The sequence below is a fragment of the Gigantopelta aegis genome, chromosome 1 (assembly GCF_016097555.1).
Source record: "Gigantopelta aegis isolate Gae_Host chromosome 1, Gae_host_genome, whole genome shotgun sequence".
Classification (NCBI taxonomy): domain Eukaryota; kingdom Metazoa; phylum Mollusca; class Gastropoda; order Neomphalida; family Peltospiridae; genus Gigantopelta; species Gigantopelta aegis.
In genome coordinates this window covers 26,680,516-26,700,966 of record NC_054699.1, presented here as the reverse complement: position 1 = coordinate 26,700,966, position 20,451 = coordinate 26,680,516, and the positions used below count along the sequence as shown (strand labels likewise).

The 20,451-nt window shown below is 38.4% G+C and overlaps 1 protein-coding gene across 5 annotated transcripts in view; it reads right to left on the bottom strand.

Annotated features, from left to right (window-relative positions):
* Window positions 1-20,451, bottom strand: part of LOC121373069 (rho guanine nucleotide exchange factor 7-like) — a 102,760-nt gene that overhangs the window by 51,230 nt on the left and 31,079 nt on the right. For all 5 annotated transcript variants that reach the window (XR_005958028.1, XM_041499530.1, XM_041499536.1 and 2 more), the window contains exons 3-13: window positions 18,321-18,444; window positions 16,647-16,723; window positions 15,887-15,981; window positions 13,565-13,660; window positions 11,174-11,296; window positions 6,334-6,472; window positions 5,014-5,073; window positions 3,950-4,030; window positions 2,722-2,871; window positions 2,131-2,209; window positions 774-901 (exon numbers count right to left, since the gene is read on the bottom strand). Coding sequence is in view for 4 of the 5 variants with exons in the window: in XM_041499530.1 (XP_041355464.1) it covers window positions 774-901; window positions 2,131-2,209; window positions 2,722-2,871; window positions 3,950-4,030; window positions 5,014-5,073; window positions 6,334-6,472; window positions 11,174-11,296; window positions 13,565-13,660; window positions 15,887-15,981; window positions 16,647-16,723; window positions 18,321-18,444 (1,152 nt within the window). In the remaining variant the exon portion in view is untranslated. The remainder of the gene's footprint in view (window positions 1-773; window positions 902-2,130; window positions 2,210-2,721; window positions 2,872-3,949; window positions 4,031-5,013; window positions 5,074-6,333; window positions 6,473-11,173; window positions 11,297-13,564; window positions 13,661-15,886; window positions 15,982-16,646; window positions 16,724-18,320; window positions 18,445-20,451) is intronic.

Genomic DNA, 20,451 nt, shown 5'->3' with positions numbered 1-20,451 from the left:
CTCAGACTCTATTAGTCTCGAGTCTAGACTCTAAAATTGTTATAAGCACCAGAGCCTGTGCTTATAAAACTTTTAGAGTCCAAATTCAATCTCTAATGACATCACACACATACAACTTGTATGGCTTTATCATAACATTAGTGTCTCGAGTTTAGACTCTAAAACTTTTAGAGTCCAAACTCAATCTCTAATGACATCACACACATACAACTTGTATGGCTTTATCATAACATTAGTGTATCGAGTCTAGACTCGAAAACTTTTAGAGTCCAAACTCAATCTCTAATGACATCACACACATACAACTTGTATGGCTTTATCATAACATTAGTGTCTCGAGTCTAGACTCGAAAACTTTTAGAGTCCAAACTCAATCTCTAATGACATCACACACATACAACTTGTATGACTTTATCATAACATTAGTGTCTCGAGCCTAGACTCTAAAATTGTTATAAGCACCAGAGCCCGTGCTTATAAAACTTTTAGAGTCCAAACTCAATCTCTAATGACATCACACACATACAACTTGTATGGCTTTATCATAACATTAGTGTCTCGAGTCTAGACTCGAAAACTTTTACAAGCACCAGGCCTGGCCTGCAATGTTTTTGGATAGTTTTAGTAGGTGAATTTCTATTTCATCTGCCAAGTCTAAAAAAAAGGACTGCAATTCACTTTTCGCAGGACACTATTTCAAACTCTGTAATAAGCTCTCCCATTTTTACACATACGAGTTAAATCAAAATATGTTGGTTGGCAACAATAAAAACCTTAAGACTCTGGGGTTTGCTGGATGCGGAATGATATGACTGGTTGATTTGTTGTCGGAGAATTTCTACCCACGGGTGCACTTCGATCTTCGTTCCACACGTCACAACCATTTTCTCTATCATGTTCCCTGGAAATAAACAGAAATAGAGCGTTTAGTTGTTATGTAAACATATCATATTAAATTTCTATTCCTAGCAACAAAATTAAAACCATTGTACTTTCTTATGGCAATTCGGTTTGATTTTTAACACTTTTTGTTTTTTTTAATGTGTTATTTTAAGATGGAAGCAGTTTAATTTTTTTTTTAACAAAATGTCTTGACAGAGGAATGGGGGAGGAGGGGACTCCCAAAACAACTGTGTAAAAACAGGGTTCATTATATCATCAGAACTGAAAGCAAGATTAATTAGTGTGTTGCCTATATACGTGTTTAATAAGAGTTACTTCCCTTTTCAGATTGGTATAAAGTTCCATGTACAAGAATCAGTATATAATGAGAAGACACGGCTCGAACTTAAGAATTGGTCTCCCACAGGTATTTTTAAAAGAAATGCCTTGGGTGACACAGCCCACCAACAGCAATTATAAGCCTGCCTACATGTATGGCAATTTTTGTGTATGTGAAATGTGCAAATGTCAAATATTGGCAGATAACGTACACCAAGTGTATCTATTTTGCCATGGTTGAGGAGGCACAAAAGTCATGCAATTTATATCTGAACAATGGCAACTGCCGTCGGTAGATTCGTTAAATTCGAGCCCCGGAAGAGTGATAAAAATGAATGAATAAAGTATTAGTAGACTTACTCTAATGACTGAGAGACAATGTCTACTCGTTGCTTTATTAATTAACTTTCTACATTTTAAGTCAGTTTTTAACTGATGTTTAGTTTACTAGTATTTCTTATACATCGGTGTAAGAGGTGACCCTTTGTGAATAAATATTCTCTTCAACATGTTGGAGATCTATTTTAAAAGTTGTGATCTGTTGCTCAAAGGTGATATCTTGGTCACCAAAGCCATATCATCTATAAAAATAAGGACGAGCGAAATTGATTGTTTAGTGATGTGTAACTGATGACTATGTGACGCATAAATTAATTACCACTTGAGTGCATTAAATAAGTTTTAGTTGAAAAAAAGACATTTAAATTTATTTTAAACATTGTTTTTGATGATATGTAAGGAATAGAATACTATATATTTATCTTAGAACTTATTTAAAAATGTATCAAACTCCTTTTGCTTATTAGATACATTTAAAAAAAACACCTTGTTTCAAGATAAAAGCTATGCAATGGTCACTCATGTAATTTTTTCCATTTGTTTCCTCAAGTACTCTTCACCGATAGATACCTGATATTTCAAAACCATTAGGATATGTTTCAGAATCTTCACAACGATTTACTGTCATACCACTCAGAGGAAGTTTACCCTGAAAGGAAAAACATATAAAAGTGAATTAACTAATACATGTATCACTGACAGAAAGTAACAACACTTTTTCACTTCTGAAAGCAACAAAACCATGACAAAATGTGTGGAAATGTTTCATTTAACGATGAACTCAACACATTTTATTTACGGTTATATGGCGTCGGCAAAACTATTTAACAATGTTCTGTGGGTTCCTGGTCTAACACATTTCATAAATGCTAAAATACTAAAAACATATTATAACAACTATTTACACTTGTTTGGGTTTTTTTGCTTTTTATTTATTTAATTTTCTTTTAATCTTAATAGTCTTCAGCTTCTGCTATATACAAAAAAACTAAATGTTCTAGTAATAGTGTTCCCCTAATAATTGAAATATCGATTTGAACAGGAAAGATTCTTATAAACAAGCACACTACCACTAACCTACATCCCACTAAATCCAAGTAAAAAACCCTCCCACCCACCCCCATATAAAGAATAAGGTTTTAAACAAAAGTGAAAACATACCTCATATTGATAACCACTAAGTCTGGGACTCATCGACAGCATGACGAGGACTCCCGGAAATAAAACAAATATCCGGTCGTATTTCTCCCCCGTCTGTTTGTGGACCTGCACCTGTGAGAGGTGAACCACATCACCGAGAATACTAATCTCCTGAAACAAACAAACAGAAAGCAAAATAAGATTTAGTATAAGCAAGATACTGGTTTAGATAGATAGATAGATAGATAGAGATAGAGATAGAGATAGAGAGAGAGAGAGAGAGAGAGAGAGAGAGATAGAGAGAGAGAGTAGAGAGAAGAGTTTTATTGACTACGAGCTAGAGCAGACAGAGACTTATTAGGCTAGAGACGTCAAAGATATGGAGATTAAGAGACTGTTTTTAGAGGAAGACCCGAGAGAGCCAGAGAGCTAGAGACGAGAGGAGAGGGATCTTTTATTTGCGCTTCCCAGAGAGAGGATAGCACAAAGAGAGAGTTGAACCAGAGATGGATCACTGGTCGGAGCAAGTGGACACCTACCCATTGAGCCTTGCAGAGCACTCACTCAGAGAGAAAAATCCCATGCCTCGACTGGGAGAGAACCCAGTACCTACCAGCCTGTAGACCGATGGCCTGCCACGACGCCACCGAGGCCGGTAGAGAGAGAGAGAGAGAGAGAGAGAGAGAGAGAGAGAGAGAGAGAGAGAGAGAGAGAGAGAGAGAGAGAGAGAGAGAGAGAGAGAGAGAGAGAGAGAGCGAGAGAGTGAGAGAGATGAGAAGAGAGAGACCGAGAGACGAGCCCGAGAGAGATGAGAGAGAGATGAGAGAGAGAAGAGAGAGAAGAGAGAGACAGATAGATGACGGAGAGAGCTAGCTATGGACACTTAGAAAGACATTGTACTGATCTTTTATATCCATCATCCCACATATAGGATAATACACAACACAGCCTTTGTTACTGCAGTTGTGGGGCACTGGCTGGAACAGGATATAGCCCAATGGGCCACCGACACGGCCTTTGATATACCAGTTGTGGTGTGGAGAGAGAGAGAGAGAGAGAGAGAGAGAGAGAGAGAGAGAGAGAGAGAGAGAGAGAGAGAGAGAGAGAGAGAGAGAGAGAGAGAGAGAGAGAGAGAGAGAGAGAGAGAGAGAGAGAGAGAGAGAGAGAGAGAGAGAGACAGACAGACAGACAGACAGACAGACAGAGATAAAGAGAGCTAGCTATACACACAGAAATACATTGTACTGACCTCCCCCTCCCAGCCTTTGATAGTACTTGTGATTATCTCATGTTCCATCTCCTTTAGTCTCCGGATTTCTAAACAGGAATTCTAGAAAAAAAGAAAAAACACCCATTAAAGTTAAATTGGAAATACTCACAGCAATTTCTCTACATACAGATGGTGTTCCCAGGTACTAGATGAACTTAAAACTGTTTATCTCTGACATCAACGATAAACAAGAGTTTCTCTGTAGGACTGATGCAGATTTGGTATAGTAACTGTAACTATGCTCACAGCAATTTTCATGAAGAGGCATTTATATGTATATAGGCCTACCGCTGTCTTGTCAGTCCCCTTCATTTAATGAATAAATATTGTTTAACAAACAAACAAAAAATCTCTATATACAGTTATAGCTATGAGAAACAGTTTTGATGTGGGACTAATGCAGATATAATATAATAACTGTAACAATACTCACAGCTATTTCTCTATATACAACAATATATGTAGCTATGAGAAACAGTGTTTCTATGTTAGTATAATAACTGTAACAATACTCACAGCTATTTCTCTATATACAGCTATAGCTATGAGAAACAGTGTTTCTATGTTAGTATAATAATAACTGTAACAATACTCACAGCTATTTCTCTATATACAGCTATAGCTATGAGATACAGTGTTTCTATGTTAGTATAATAACTGTAACAATACTCACAGCTATTTCTCTATATACAGCTATAGCTATGAGAAACAGTGTTTCTATGTTAGTATAATAACTGTAACAATACTCACAGCTATTTCTCTATATACAGCTATAGCTATGAGATACAGTGTTTCTATGTTAGTATAATAACTGTAACAATACTCACAGCTATTTCTCTATATATATAGCTACAGTGTTTCTATGTTAGTATAATAACTACTCACAGTACAGCTATAGCTATGAGATAAACAGTGTTTCTATATTTCTCTATATACAGCTATAGTATAATAAGTAACAATACTCACAGCTATTTCTCTATATACAGATATAGCTATGAGATACAGTGTTTCTATGTTAGTATAATAACTGTAACAATACTCACAGCTATTTCTCTATATACAGCTATAGCTCTCTGCGTGTCTCCTCTGTCTGGGTGACTTTCCTGAAATGACAGACATATTCCTGCAACACCCATCAGACATATTCCTGTAACACCCATCAGACATATTCCCGTAACACCCACCAGACATATTCATGCAACACCCATCAGTAATATTCATGGAACACACCAGACATATTCCTGCAACACCCATCAGACATATTCCTGTAACACCCATCAGACTTATTTCTATAACACACATCAGACATATTCCTGCAACACCCATCAGACATATTCGTGTAACACCCATCAGACATATTTCTATAACACACATCAGACATATTCATGCAACACCCATCAGACATATTCATGCAACACCCATCAGAAATATTCCTGGAAGACACATCAGACATATTCATGCAACACCCATCAGACATATTCATGCAACACTCATCAGTAATATTCATGGAACACCCATCAGACATATTTCTATAATACACATCAGACATATTCATGCAACACCAATCAGACATATTCATGCAACACCCATCAGACATATTCATGCAACACCCATCAGACATATTCCTGTATCACACATCAGACATATTCCTGTAACACACATCAGACATATCCCCCCCACCCACCCATCAGACATATTCCTGTAACATCCATCAGTAATATTCCTGTAACACCCAGCAGACATATCCCCCCCCCCCCCCCCAACACCCATCAGGCATATTCCTGTAACACACATCAGACATATTCCTGCAACACCCATCAGACATATTCCTGTAACACACATCAGTAATATTCCTGTAACACCCATCAGACATATTCCCACAACACACACACACCAAACATAATCCTGCAACACACAAAGAACATATTTTTCGAACACACATTAAACATATTTCCACAATACACACACCAAACATATTCCTGCAACACATACCAAACATGTTCCCGCAACATACAGCAAACATATTCCCGCAACACACACCTAACATATTCACTCAACACACACCTCACATATTCACTCAACACACACCTCACATATTCACTCTCAACACACCTCACATATTCACTCAAAACACACCAAACATATTCACTCAACACACACCAACATATTCACTCAACACACACCAAACATATTCACTCAACACACACCAAACATATTCACTCAACACACACCAAACATATTCTTTATAGATGGGTGTGTAATATAAACATGTTTCACAATACGACATTTGTAAACTTTAACTAACTTATCTTATGATTCTGAATAATAACGACCATCTTTTCTTTTCTTTTTTATTCAATTACCTCTATATGTCTTTCCAGTTCCTTCAGTAAACTTGGGTATTTATCAAGCCTAGTGAATGGTTTTGATAAATTTGTTGTCAGTGTCATGTATCCAGGAGGGGTAGCTCCCGCACTCTCCATAAAACGATTCAGGTCCTCTCTGGGGTAAAAAGAAGAAGAAAAGAAATAAAAAAGTGACATTGTTAGTGAAATAAATATTGCACTAATATTCATAGAGATGAAATACTTTGGAATGTCACAATGAATACTTTTGGTTACAATTACAGTGGACTCTGTCTAAACCGGATTCTGTGTAATCTGGATCTCTGCGTAAACCAGTCCATTTCTAAAGTCCCGTCCAGCTACCATTTATCTCTTAGGTATAAATCTCTGCCTAATCCGTACTCCGTCTACTCCGGACTCCAGACTCCGGATCAAAAATCAAGAATGAAAGAACCGTTCATGCATTAATTACCTCTGTCTACACCAGATTGGGATTTGACTGAACGACGGGCTGCTTAATTAGTTGAACAATGATCGTCACTTGCCGGGTAATCAGGACGCCGTCGCAAGATCAAATACAAGATGTAATCACACTCGTGAAAAATTTACTCTTATTGTCGTAGGCCGTTAGATCTGGATTTTGTATTCAAATAATTTAGTACGTACGAATAAATAATGTTTTAGGAAATAAAATGAAATTTAACCTAGTACAAATATTAGAAAGACCAGAAACACGCTAGCTATGTAGCCACTAATATTTTATGCAGAAAAATATATTTGATATGTAATTACAATGATTAAAAAGTATCTGTTAGTCGATAACATCTTAAACATTGCAGCAAACTCAGGAATGTCCCTTTAGGTATTTTTTTTTTATGTCTGTGAAATAATCGATTGCAAGTCTGGCTTGTTTGACTGTGTCTCCCAACCATCCATGGGTTTAAATGTCATTGTTGATCGCAAGTTGTTGATTATTCAAGAACCATAACTCTGGATGAACTCTGTCTAAACCGGTCCTCTATGTAAACCGGACTATTTCGACGGTACGAAGTGAGTCCGGTTTAGACAGAGTCCACTGTATATAACAAACAATTATCTTATTATTAAATTGCACAATACAGATCTATTCAATCATTTCACACTTAAATGCAGTCATGGTACAGGTCAGAACCAAAAGAGAGGGTAACTGCAAAGAAGCGTACAGCAACCAAGCAGGGGGAAGGGTAAGAGATTGTGGTCACTCCCCTCTGGATATAGTAGAAGCCGCTAAATAAACCACTATATAAACCATGAGACTACTGCTTCGCTTGGTGCAAGCAAAATGGAAGAACAACTAACCAGGGTGGTTAGTAGTAGCCCAAACCTTAACCGCCTTAGAACATGCCATAATGGCATTTTGAGATCTCGGATCTGCACAAATTGCAGGAATGGCTCCTAAAATGCGGTAAACTGTGCGAGCACAGCGAATTTGCATGCCAGTAAATAGCATTCCTTATAATGTATTATTCTTTTGAAATTTAAAAACTCAATGCATTTTGTTGGGCATCAGTGCACTTTCAACATATACTCTTCAAAAAAAGTAGGGAAACTCTAATAAGAATTTACAATTGCCAAAATTGTAGGGTATATTAGCAGTGGGGAATGGTTATATGATAATAGTGAATTAACTGGGCAAACACTACAACCAGTAGTTCAGTAGTTTTTATGACCACCAAAAAGTGAAATTTGAAAGTTGACGTTTTTTTATCATTAAATTGCAAATTCAAAGAATTAAAATGACCAAAAACAAAACAATAACAACTGTATGATCAACAGAATGAAAAATATTGACAGAAATAATATTCCACAGTGATTAATTGACCTTCCTGGAAATTGTCACGCATGTTTACGGGTGATGCACGTGCAAACTATGGAATGTGTTTCGGTGTGTTGATAAACAGACCTAACGTTCTTTACCAGAATGTCTGTGGTCAAAACGTATAACATTAATATTTCAGGTACCCCTACTTTTTTTTAAGAGTATAGTTACTTCCAGTTGTAAACACACCACACTGGGTTACATAATTATTTTTCAGATTAGAGTGAGCTTTAGGTGATGTCGGTTGTTTTAAAAATGAACACATCGCAAACATGCACTATGGTGTGTATCTGCAGGGGTGGGGGAAATGCGTTGCAATATGATTGATTGATTTCAACTTATTTTCGTGCTTATATCCAATTAAGGTTCAAGCACATTTTCCTGGGCACACACCTCAGCTATCTGGGCTGTCTGTCTGATAGTGAGAAAGAAGAGGGTGTACCATACATCTTCGCCTATAAGTCGATTTTTTTTCACCCAAAAATTAGTTTATAACTTGGGGGGTCGACTTATAAAGAGGATAAAAAAAATTCACCCAAAAATATTACCCTTTTGGGGATTATTTTACAAGTTTTATTGTTGAAGCATGCCCTGTATTTATACTCAAATGTGTTAATTTGACACATTTATTTTTAATAACCATTTGTTTTTTTTGGCATTAGAACGGTTTTGGTTATGCGAAAAGGCGTGCGATGTCGCTCACATGCCAAGACAACAGTCCACTTAGTTAAAATAACAGTCATCACTAATAGCTAAAATGTAAACAATACTAACTACCTGTTGCCTGAGTTTATTTTGAAATCTGCTCACTGTCATTAATGGTTGTTCAAACAATGTCTTGTCGGTGATTAACGTCATGAATATTACTGAGCCTTCCCTTAAAATAACTTAAGACTGATCTCTGCAGTTCACTAGACCAATAGGGACACACATCATTTGGTACAAAAACCAGTGTACTTTCCAGAGTTATTCTCCTTACATGTATTAATATGGCGGCAAAACATGTGATTAACCGATGATACATGTACTTTCAGTTTTATCGTAGTGATCTGTTGTCAGTGTTTATAAATAAAGTTGTTGTCAGTGCACAAAACCATGCTGTACAGTGCCATACGGTAACAGTCAAACAGCTTTCATTATCTACTAAGGGAATATTTCGTTTTGATGCTATGTAGTTTGATTGGAATATTGCGCTTTCTCCAGCTGTCCTTCGATGAAGGTGGACGTGTCAACGTGCGCTCTCGAGATGCCCCCCCACCTGGGGGGACTGATTGCCAGCTTCGGCCCGATGTTGGAGTTCCGGGTCACGTATACCGGGTCACGGGCGACCGTGACTTTGGTGTATGGTGACCCGCCTCCACAGAAACGGAAAGGGGGGACTGGAAGAGGAAGAAGAAGGAAGAAACCGGTGCTAGGGAAGGCCCAGGGGGGGACAAAGCTGGTGGCTCAACCGCCAGTGGCGCTCCCTCCTGTGATACCGCCCCCACCGAGTCCTCCGGAGAGGACGCAACCACTTGTGGAGCCTGCATCCCCGGAACGGCCGTACACCACCCAGGAAATCGTGAGATTCAAACGGACGAGTGTGCCACCACCGACTTCAACCTCCACCCCAAAGACGACGACTCCGGTGCAGCGGTCAACAACGACCGCTCCCGTCCCGTCGCCACATGGACTTGTTGTTCCGGCGACGAAAAGGAAGGCAACATCACCGACCACCCAGCGCCAAGACCAAGCCGCCGCCGGAATCCGCTCCCCCTGTTGACGACGAATGGAATTGCCATCAGTGGACTTCGCCGTCATCTCCACCAGTACATACAGGGGGACACGCAGAAACCACAACTACTTCGGGGAGGATATTCGAACCACCACTGGAAGACCATGGAGGACGGCAGCAGTTACGAGCTTCATTCCAAGATCAATGGAACCAAGGGAATAGTCGTTCGCACCGAAAACCAGACCTACAGACAGTGCATCCTGTTTGCTGAACTCGACAACATCGATCCACAGGATGCTACAAGCGGTCTGCGGCCCCGACTATTCCAAGGTGGTCCAACATCTACAGCAGATCAGGGATAAGCTGCCGTCGCTCCGAGACACTCCAAGCTCCCCGAAGTAGTACAACCTTACCTAGGACAGGTATCCTCCTTTTTTGGGCTTAGTTGGACTTTAAAATTTTTCGATCGAGCTTTTCAAAATCTTTATGTTTATTTTTTATAAATAGTCCAACGCAATTTACTTTGGCGCCCGTTCAATTGCTCAAATCACCTTAAAACCTTTTTGGCCGAGCAGTCAAACTTATTTTTGGGTTTAAATTTTTAGTCCGGACATGATGTTAGGTGCAATTCTCCGTAGACTTTAGCATAGTTAGACCCGAAGGAATCGAAATTCAGCCAGTCAGAACACGGCCCATTTTCGGTGTCTACTAGTCGGTCCGCGCAGTCGCTGGACACAACTAAATTCTTATTCCAAAATCTGCCCACTTCAAACTTATCCCCCACCCTTTTCTGTCCTGGACTTAGTCACTGGCAAAGGCCAGAGATTATGCCCAGGACAGACATGCTTGAAACCTTCGTGGTATATGAGCATGTAAATAAATATTGGATTGGATTGGAATATTGCGATGTACAAAACGTGAAAACCGAAGTTTGTAAAATAATTTTCTTTTGTTCAAATATTGTACATTATTGTTCTCATGTGCTGAAAGTAAGAAATACTTCAATATTTATAAGTTGTTTTTCATGGGTCGACTTATAAACGAGTCAATAAAAATATATGTTTTCATGGCTTGAAATTAGGGACTCGACTTATAGCCGAGATCGACTTACAGGCGAAGATATACGGTAGTGGTCTTACACCTACCCATTGAACCCTTAAGAACTCGCTCTGGGTTGGAGCCGGTACCAGATTGCGAACCCTGTACCTACCAGCCTGTAGTCCGATGGCTTACCAACTACACCACTGAGGCTGGTTTGCAATATGAATGATGTTTACAGTGCTCACCTTCTGCACTGCAGGATGGAGACAGCCTTGGGGTGGTTTCCACAGTAATCCATGTACAGGGTCTTCAACTCGGGAGCATGCTCCATAAACACACCTCCAATTCGTCTTTTCATTGGGGGTAACCTGTAACAACACAACCAAAAGAAATAAAATTCCGAAACATGTAAATAAAATATATTTAAATGCACATTATTTAGAATCTAGTATGCGGAAAAGTTTATATATCTGTGCAGATAAACACCTGGGCCCCATTCCATAAAAGAATCATAGCTAAAGATAATTGTAGTGACTTAAGGTCAGTTTTACAGCTGGCACATGTAAACTTTACAGCCGTTCCACAAAGCAACCTTACGCTAGTCTTAAGTGCCCCTTTAACGATTAAAATCTTCTTTACGAAGAAGTGCGAATTAGTTAAATAATACATTTGTTTCTGACTATTTGGAACATCTGATATGTATTCAATGGTACTGGACATCCATAGAGTAACTTTGTCAGTTTGTTTGCTAGGCAATTTTTGCCGAATGCCTAAGGCATGAGTTATCCCCTGTATTTTCATGTGAAGGTCATATTGCCTAGATGTTTTTCATCGAAAGAAAGAAGAAAGAAGTGTTTTATTTAACGACGCACTCAACACATTTTATTTACGGTTATATGGCGTCAGACATATGGTTAAGGACCACACAGATTTTGAGAGGAAACCTGCTGTCGCCACTACATGGGCTACCCTTCCGATTGGCAGCAAGGGATCTTTTATTTGCGCTTCCCACAGGCAGGATAGCACAAACCATGGCCTTTGTTGAACCAGTTATGGATCACTGGTCGGTGCAAGTGGTTTACACCTACCCATTGAGCCTTGCGGAGTTTTTTCATCGAATGCACTTTCATAAAAGGTATTATTTGTATATTAGATAACTTTTTACATAAAGAGTTTGTATCCTTCATAGAAAATCATCAAATCAGTATTTAACTGCCATTTGACATTTACGTTAGTCGCTTAAAACTGCCTCATACGAACTGTAAATTTTCACCATAATTTATGACCCTAAGCTATGCCGTGTCGTGGAACGAGCTAGCAATCATAGAAATGGTCGCAATGGTACATGTAGGTATTTATGATGACAGAAATGCTTAGATTGCTTTGTGGAACAGGGCCCAGAAACATTTTTAATAAAAAAATTTATTACTAGTATCTACACTTGATGATTAATTTGAAAATTTATTAGCAACTACTATTTAACATTTTAATCTAAATCGGACACCCTCGGGACCAAGTAAAATGTCCGGTTTTAAGAGGTATCCAGTTTAAAGAGGTTCTTTTGTGTTCAGATATTTAAAAAGGGTCTGCAAAAGTCCTGTTTTACGGGAATTCCGGTTTACAGAGGGTCCGGTTTTGAGATGTTTCACTCTACTATTTATCACTCAACAACCTTCAACTTTAAAACCATTTTGAAATGGATAACTAGACTGTCAGAAAAGTGTACTTACATGTATATTCTTAATGAATATGTATACATGTATTGATACGTAAATCTGATGAGAGAGTTTTTTTTGTTTAACAACACCACTAGAGCACATTGATTTATTAATCATCAGCTATTGGATGTCAAACATTTGGTAATTTTGACGTATAATCTTAACCCGCTACATTTTTTCCATTAGTAGCAAGGGATCTTTTAGATGCACAATCCCAGACAGGATAGCACATACCATGGCCTTTGATATACCAGTCGCGGTGCACTGGCCCAATGGGCCTACCGACAGGAATCGACCCCAGACCGACCGCGCATCAGACGAACGCTTTACCACTGCACAATCTGATTAAATTAGTTCTACTGGTCTACCAGATCTAATAGCATTGTATGGACTCCCATGTCCAGGTGACATTTCATCTATAAATAACAATTTAAATACTGACCAATTATACTTCACGTTTTATAGTGTTATTCGGGAGCATACAAATTCTAAAAATACCAGGCGAGACTATATATATATAATAGGTGAACTTGTTGGTCTATTTCAACATTAAAAAAACAGGGGGAAAAGTGCAGTAATAAACTCTAGATTGTATACTGGTATAAACAGATTTATGGCTATACCATCAGTGCATCACGTTGGGGTTTTTTCGTAAAATTTATATAAAATTTTATATTGAAATTAGTTTCCGGCATACTTCGTAATTCACACAAATCATTTCGTATACCCTCGGCATAATCCCGAATGTTTTCAAATTCTTTTCAAATCATTGGCATGATTTTGCAAACAAGGTTTTCATTGGTCAAATGAAAGGTAAACTGGACGTGAGCTCCAATGGGGTGCTGTTAGATCCACAGGTACATGTAATAGTAATTAACCAGTGGAGCTAAACCTGATGAATAAGCTGACATCACTTACTTTTCACACTCCTCCAGGGAGGCTAGAAACATGTGCTGGAATGCATCAATCTGCTCTATGTTGCCCACTAACTGAGAGTACTCCGCTGGCGACAATCTGAAATCACAATGTATGACAGGTTTTAACAAGTATTACTGTTAAAGGCACATACATACCTTAGTTTTAGCCTGTGAAAATGGACACTAAGTTTAGTTAATCTACAAACCTGCAAAATATTTGGATACGGTTATAACAATGATACGGTGAAGTTTGTGATGTTTAAACCTGAAAATATCATCTAAAAATAGACTAGAGCCTCGCTCGATAACCATTACTTCTCAGGCGAATGTGCATTTTAAGACTTTAAAAAAATGCATTATGGATGATTACAAACACCTTGATGACCAGAACCACTTCAGGTGTATGAAAATGAATATTCTAAATAATAAAATGTAAATACTTTTCATTTAAATTATTAAAATCAGCTTTAATAGTGAAAAATATGTCGTAGTGTTTAAAAACTAGGGTCTGTTCCTTTAAAGCAATACCCTTAACCTTCTGAGTACTGCAGGCGAGATATCTCGCCCGACATTACGTCAGTCGATATACTGTACACTGTATACAGTGCATTCCCCAATTCATATTTCCCGCCATTTTGCACACGACACTCACCGGAAACGGAAATATAATTAAAGAAAAAAGATTTTTTTTCAAAATGGTGGCGTTTGTTTTGATTTTTTCAATTGAAAATACCTTGAAATTTTGAGTTCAAAAAATGGTTTTCGGCAACTATTTTCGCTTGACAACAATGGCGGCACGTCGCAGTCATTTTCAAGGATCGATAGCTGATTGTGACAGCTAATTTGATAATAAATTTGATCGTTTTACCAACAACGAAAATTACCAAATATTGCAATACGAATTGTAGTTCGGGTTTAACAAAAAATTCTGGTCAGAAAACCACTGTTATCGGGAATAATGGACATAAATACTGGACAGCTGGCCACAAATGTCCGTAAGTAAACGCAACTTTTTCGATTTTTTGCCTAATTTTAATCACCATTAGCCGATCTAAAATAATAAAAATTAAAAAAAAAAGACACAAAAATAATACTTACCGATTCATATATGAACTTTATTTCATGTATTTATAAAACATTTAAGTGAATATATGTGAGTAAAAATTATAAACTTGTACCCACTCAACGTGCTTTTTGTTAAAAATTAATCCAGTAGTCTAAAGGTTAACTATACATGTATGTTTGACGCCATATAATCGTAAATAAAATGTGTTGAGTGCATTGTTAAATAAAACATTTTCTTCCTTCCTTTAAAGCAATTCATACATGTCCCCTACTGGGCCAAACATATTTTCTTATCTCCTAAATTCAAGGGCCATAACTCTGTGAAAAATGGGTAAATTGCCAATGAAAGTTATACTTGATCTCTATCAGTACATGATACAGCTATGTACAAAATGTAACCTCAATATCTTTAGGCATTAAAAAAAAAAAAGTCCAGAAAACAAATTTTGGTATCTCCTACATTCAAGGGCCATTACTCAGTAAAAAAACCGGGTAAATTGCCATGAAAGTTAAACCTGGTCTGTAACAGTACATGATAACACTATATACACACTTTATTCTCAATATTTTCAGGCACTGCAAAAAAAAGAAAAAAGTCCAGAAAACTAATTTTCAATACCTCCTAAGTTCAAGGGATACAACTCTGTGAAAAATGGGTAAATCGCCATGAATGTTAAACTTGATCTGTAACAGGACATGATAAAGCTATACACAAAATGTCAGCTCAATATCTTGAGGCATTGCAAAAACCCAAAGTGTGAAGAAAAAAAAATATTACCCATATGCATGGTTGAAAATATTAATACATATTAAAGTAAAAGAAAGAAATGTTTTATTTAACGAAGCACTCAACACATTTTATTTACGGTTATATGGCGTCAGACATATGGTTAAGGACCACACAGATTTTGAGAGGAAACCCGCTGTCACCACTACATGGGCTACTCTTTCCGATTAGCAGCAAGGGATCTTTTATTTGCACTTCCCACAGGCAGGATAGCACAAAACATGGCCTTTGTTGAACCAGTCATGGATCACTGCTCGGTGCAAGTGGTTTACACAGAGCACTCACTCAGGATTTGGAGTCGGTATCTGGATTAAAAATCCCATGCCTCGACTGAGATCCGAACCCAGTACCTACCAGCCTGTAGACCGATGGCCTAACCACGACGCCGGTATATCAAAGTGATACATCCCACTAAACTGAGCTAAATCCCACCCTGACAAGTTAAAAACACAAATATTAAGCACGTCTTACACTCCAGCGTTCTGCAGTGGTTTTATGTACGTCTGTAACACCTTGTTCATTCCTTCCACGTGAGACTTCTCCGTTTCTATGATATTTTTCAATACCTGGAAAAGCAAAGAACACTACCAGTACAATAGTTGAAAAAAAAAAAAAAGCAGAAAGTTTATAGAACGTTTACCATAGTGGAATCTCAATCTGATTAAAAATTGTTTTATTTTTTACAGACACTGCCATTTAAGTGTAGCTACATGCATCAACCTGGCTACCCTCACCCCCCTCCCATAGCTCCCCTGAGAATACTTCAAAGAGTAATTATCAGCTCCCTGTAACAAGAAATAGTACTGCAAAAAGGTTAAATAATATAGTAATATGTTAAATTGCTGCCAATAATCTAAGTTAGAGGCGCAATTAATCACGCCCCTCAATTTTGTTTAAAGGGAGGTTGGTTTGGTTAACTCTTTAGTAATACATGTACCCTGTCCAATGTGGCTAAAGCTGATGGGAATTAGCAGGTGTGTGGCACGGATGGCCGACCAGAGACAAGAATATATTACGGCTGGAAACAGACTAGGATGTCTACATGTAGTTGGACAGCAAAAGAAGTTAAAAGATACAAAAGATGCCAGACCAGGAAGAACTAAGAAGGAATTCAAAGGATAGGAAAAGAAAGGTGGTATGGAGGGATAAACAAATAATTTTAAAATACTGACTTTAAGAAACCATCTACAAATGAATGGGTTGCTACTTGGTTTTACGGTTGTGTACTTACCACGTTGTGGTAGAGCTGCATGCTTTCTCTCTTGTACGAAATAACATCCGAAGCTCTGTTAGCCTTGCTACTAAGATCTGGAAATAAAAGTGCACATGAAATATTAATATTACATGATTAACACATGAATTACAATGTATTATACAATTACTGAAATAATAGGTGAAAGAAATAAAGAAATATATGTACATGAAATACATATATTATTCTTATTGCATTTTCTATTATGATAATACATTCATGTGAAAGAAGAAAGGAAATATATCTGTATGAAAAGCGTAATCCCAATTACACTTGAAAACTTAATATGTAAAGGAAAAGTGAAGATGAAATTTTATTGGTGATATTCAATTTGAAATATCTAAATAAACAATGCAGACAAAAAAAAAACAAAAAAAAATCCATTACATTCCATTTTAAAATTTTTTTTTTTTTATCTAAAACAGTTAAAAGAATAAAATATTTTGATTATTAAATATTCTCTATCAGGAACATATATTCTAATGGAAAGAAACAAAGGCACTGAATGTCACTAATATGGAGTTGATTGTGAGTAACACAGCTATAGCTTCTTGATACTGTTAGACGAGGGTTTTGGTTGTAGTCAATATTTGCTGTTACTACTTGTATGTTCCCTTATTTCTTTCTATCGGTATATAGCCTACTGAAGGATTGTCTGTTTACTTCTTTTACGTTCAACTGGGTATGAAAAAAAAAATCATCTCCAAACTGTGAATCGGCGAAGCCGTTCTCACATAAGTTTATGGATGATTTGTTTTTGTTCATACACAGATACATGTAAACATAAAAGAAATAACAGACAATACTGATAATTAAACTTGAAACATACATACTAATAAAAAGTTCATATTTTATTTTGAATTATTATTTTAGTTAAAACAATAACGCTCAGTAAGACAAATTACCAATATAAAACGATGTCATCAGGGATGACGATCCCTGATGACTTAATCTCTACATTCATCAAGAATTGAACAAACTCTTGTTGCTACAACTGGACCAATGGGATGAAGTTATGTGGTACTGAATGTAATGTAAATTTAAAAGCATTGTGTAACCTGTTTGATAAAAAATATTTTGCGAAAACAGATAATCTTCTGTTACACATGCCAGAACTGGTTAGTATTACAGTAAACAAACAAAAAAACTTATTTTTTTAACAACACCACTAGAGCACACTGATTTATTAATCATCGGCTATTGGATGTCAAACATCTGGTAATTCAAACAGATAGCCTTAGAGAGAAAAGTCTCTATATTTTTCTATTAGTGGCAGGGGATTTTTTTATGCACCATCCCATAAACAGGATAGCAGATATCATGACCATTGATATATACAAGTCATGATGCACTGGTTGGAACAAGAAATAGCTCAATGTCCCACTGAAGAGGATCGATCCTAGACCGACCGTGCATCAGGCGAGTACTGTTACCACTGGGCTATGTCCACCATGTGAAATACAGGTGTGTGTGTATATATATATATATATATATATATATATATATATATATATATATATATACATATATATATATATATATATATATATATATATATATACACACATATATATACATGTATGTATATATACATACACACACACACACACACACACACTCACACACGTGGCAATTTAAATAGAACACACTTACCACCTTTGACCTCTTTGACGTAGTTGCTAGGAAACCATCCTGTTTTTCCGTTGAGGGTGCCTTCCCACCATCCCTCATCCAGTGCCTGTGTCACTGTGATGATATCTCCTTTTGAGAAACACAGCTGAAATACAGCAAATACAGGACACGTTACTAACAGCCTACAGAAATACTTTACCATTCATAGAGAAACACAGCTGAAATACAGCAAATGCATGCCTTATTATCAAATAAAGTTTGTTTTCTTTAACAACAACACTAGAGCACATTGATTATTAATCATCGGCTATTGGATGTCAGACATGTGGTAATTTTGACATATAGTCTTAGAAACGACACCCGCTTCATTTTTCCATTAGCAGCAAGGGATCTTTTATATGCACTATCACACAGACAGGATAGCACATACCACAGCCTTTGATATACCAGTCGTGGTGCACTGGCTGGAATGAGAAATAGGTCTTATTATTAGGGCTCAACATGTCCACTGCCTAATTAGCTGATTGCTAATGTTTACGTTTAGTCTTTGGTTAATAAAATTGTCCTTAAAATTAAGCAATTTTCAATAGTTTTCAAGGAAATACATGTATACTAGGCGGCAATAAAAACGCAATCTCGGAAATGATCATGGTTTATTTTATTATGCGAGATCCCACAAAAATGAAACTGATACCACCAGTGAGACCAACCACTGGCCCATCTGACTGGCACTGTCAGCCGCCAACAGTGAATCGCGCATAACGTCTCTGGCGATGTCAACGTCATGGGGGTCAGTATTTCGTGTGACCTCCATGTGCTGCGATGCACGCCTGCAGCCTCCTAGGCATGGACATGCACAGGCGCCTCACCACACGTCGTGGGATGGCTGCCCAGTGATGCTGCAATGCCTGCTGCAGCTCAGCGAAGTTCTGTGGTGGATTCGGTTGGTTTTGAACACGACGTCCCAGCTCGTCCCACATGTGCTCTATTGGGTTCATGTCCGGGGAAACTGCTGGCCAGTCCAACACAGTGACATGGTGGGCACGAAGAAACGCCTGTGTACGCCTGGCAGTGTGTGGCCGAGCGTTGTCTTGCTGGAAGATGAGCCTGTTTCCGCCATGCCGTCTCATCAATGGGAGGAGGACCGGCCGCAGGATGTTGTCGACGTAGTGTTGCGCATTAAGGTTTCCCTGTACCACCACGAGTTCGGACCGGAAGTCAGCATTGATGGCGCCCCAAACCATGACTCCGCCGCCCCCGTAGCGGTCCCTCTCCAGAACACAGGCCTGCGCGACACGTTCTCCACAACGGCGGTAAATGCAACGACGTCTGTCCGTGACACTCACGTTAAATCTCAATTCATCCGAGAAGATGACATCTCGCCATCTCCTGGGTCGCAAATGCACACCATTCCTGGCCCATAAGAGTCTTGCTTGACGATGTCTGTGCAGGAGGATAAGGCCATGGTAGGGTCGGTGGCAATGCAGTCGTGCTGCGGCAAGACGTCTCCGGACAGTTCGGGCACTGATGAGTCGTCCCCTGGTTCCCACTTCAGTCCTGGCAGTGCTTGCGGCTGTCAAAAACCGATTGCGCAGGTGCCGCAACCGTATGTTCCGGTCCTGTCTATTGGTCGTTACGCGTGGTGTGCCCGAACGACGGCGGTCATTGACGGTCCCTGTCGTCTGATATCGGTTGAGGAGCCGATTAATGGTTGACGGGTGCACGTGGAACCATTGTGCTACCCGCAATTGCGAGTTTCCGGCATTCAACAAGCCAATGGCTTGATTCCGATCGGCGTTGTTCAACCGAGTCATCGTGTAGGAGTGAGATACTCATTGCCACCCGCGTGTTCTGAGTGTGCCCGGTATCAGGAAATGCACGTGAAAAGTGTTATTTCGCCAAGTGGTTGCGTGTGCGCGATTTACCGGATAATGCGTTTTTAGCGTTGTTCCCCTTATGTTGGGAACAGGCCGGAAGTCGACCTTTACATGCTGCTGAAATAATGTGTACCACTGTACCATGTACATTGACGAATAGCGTCAACGAAGTCCAACCGGAACGTATATTATTTTGACAAAAGGAAATTGCGTTATTAATGCCGGCTAGTATATCTGAAAATTGCCTAAAACAAAACATTTTCCAATGAGAGCTG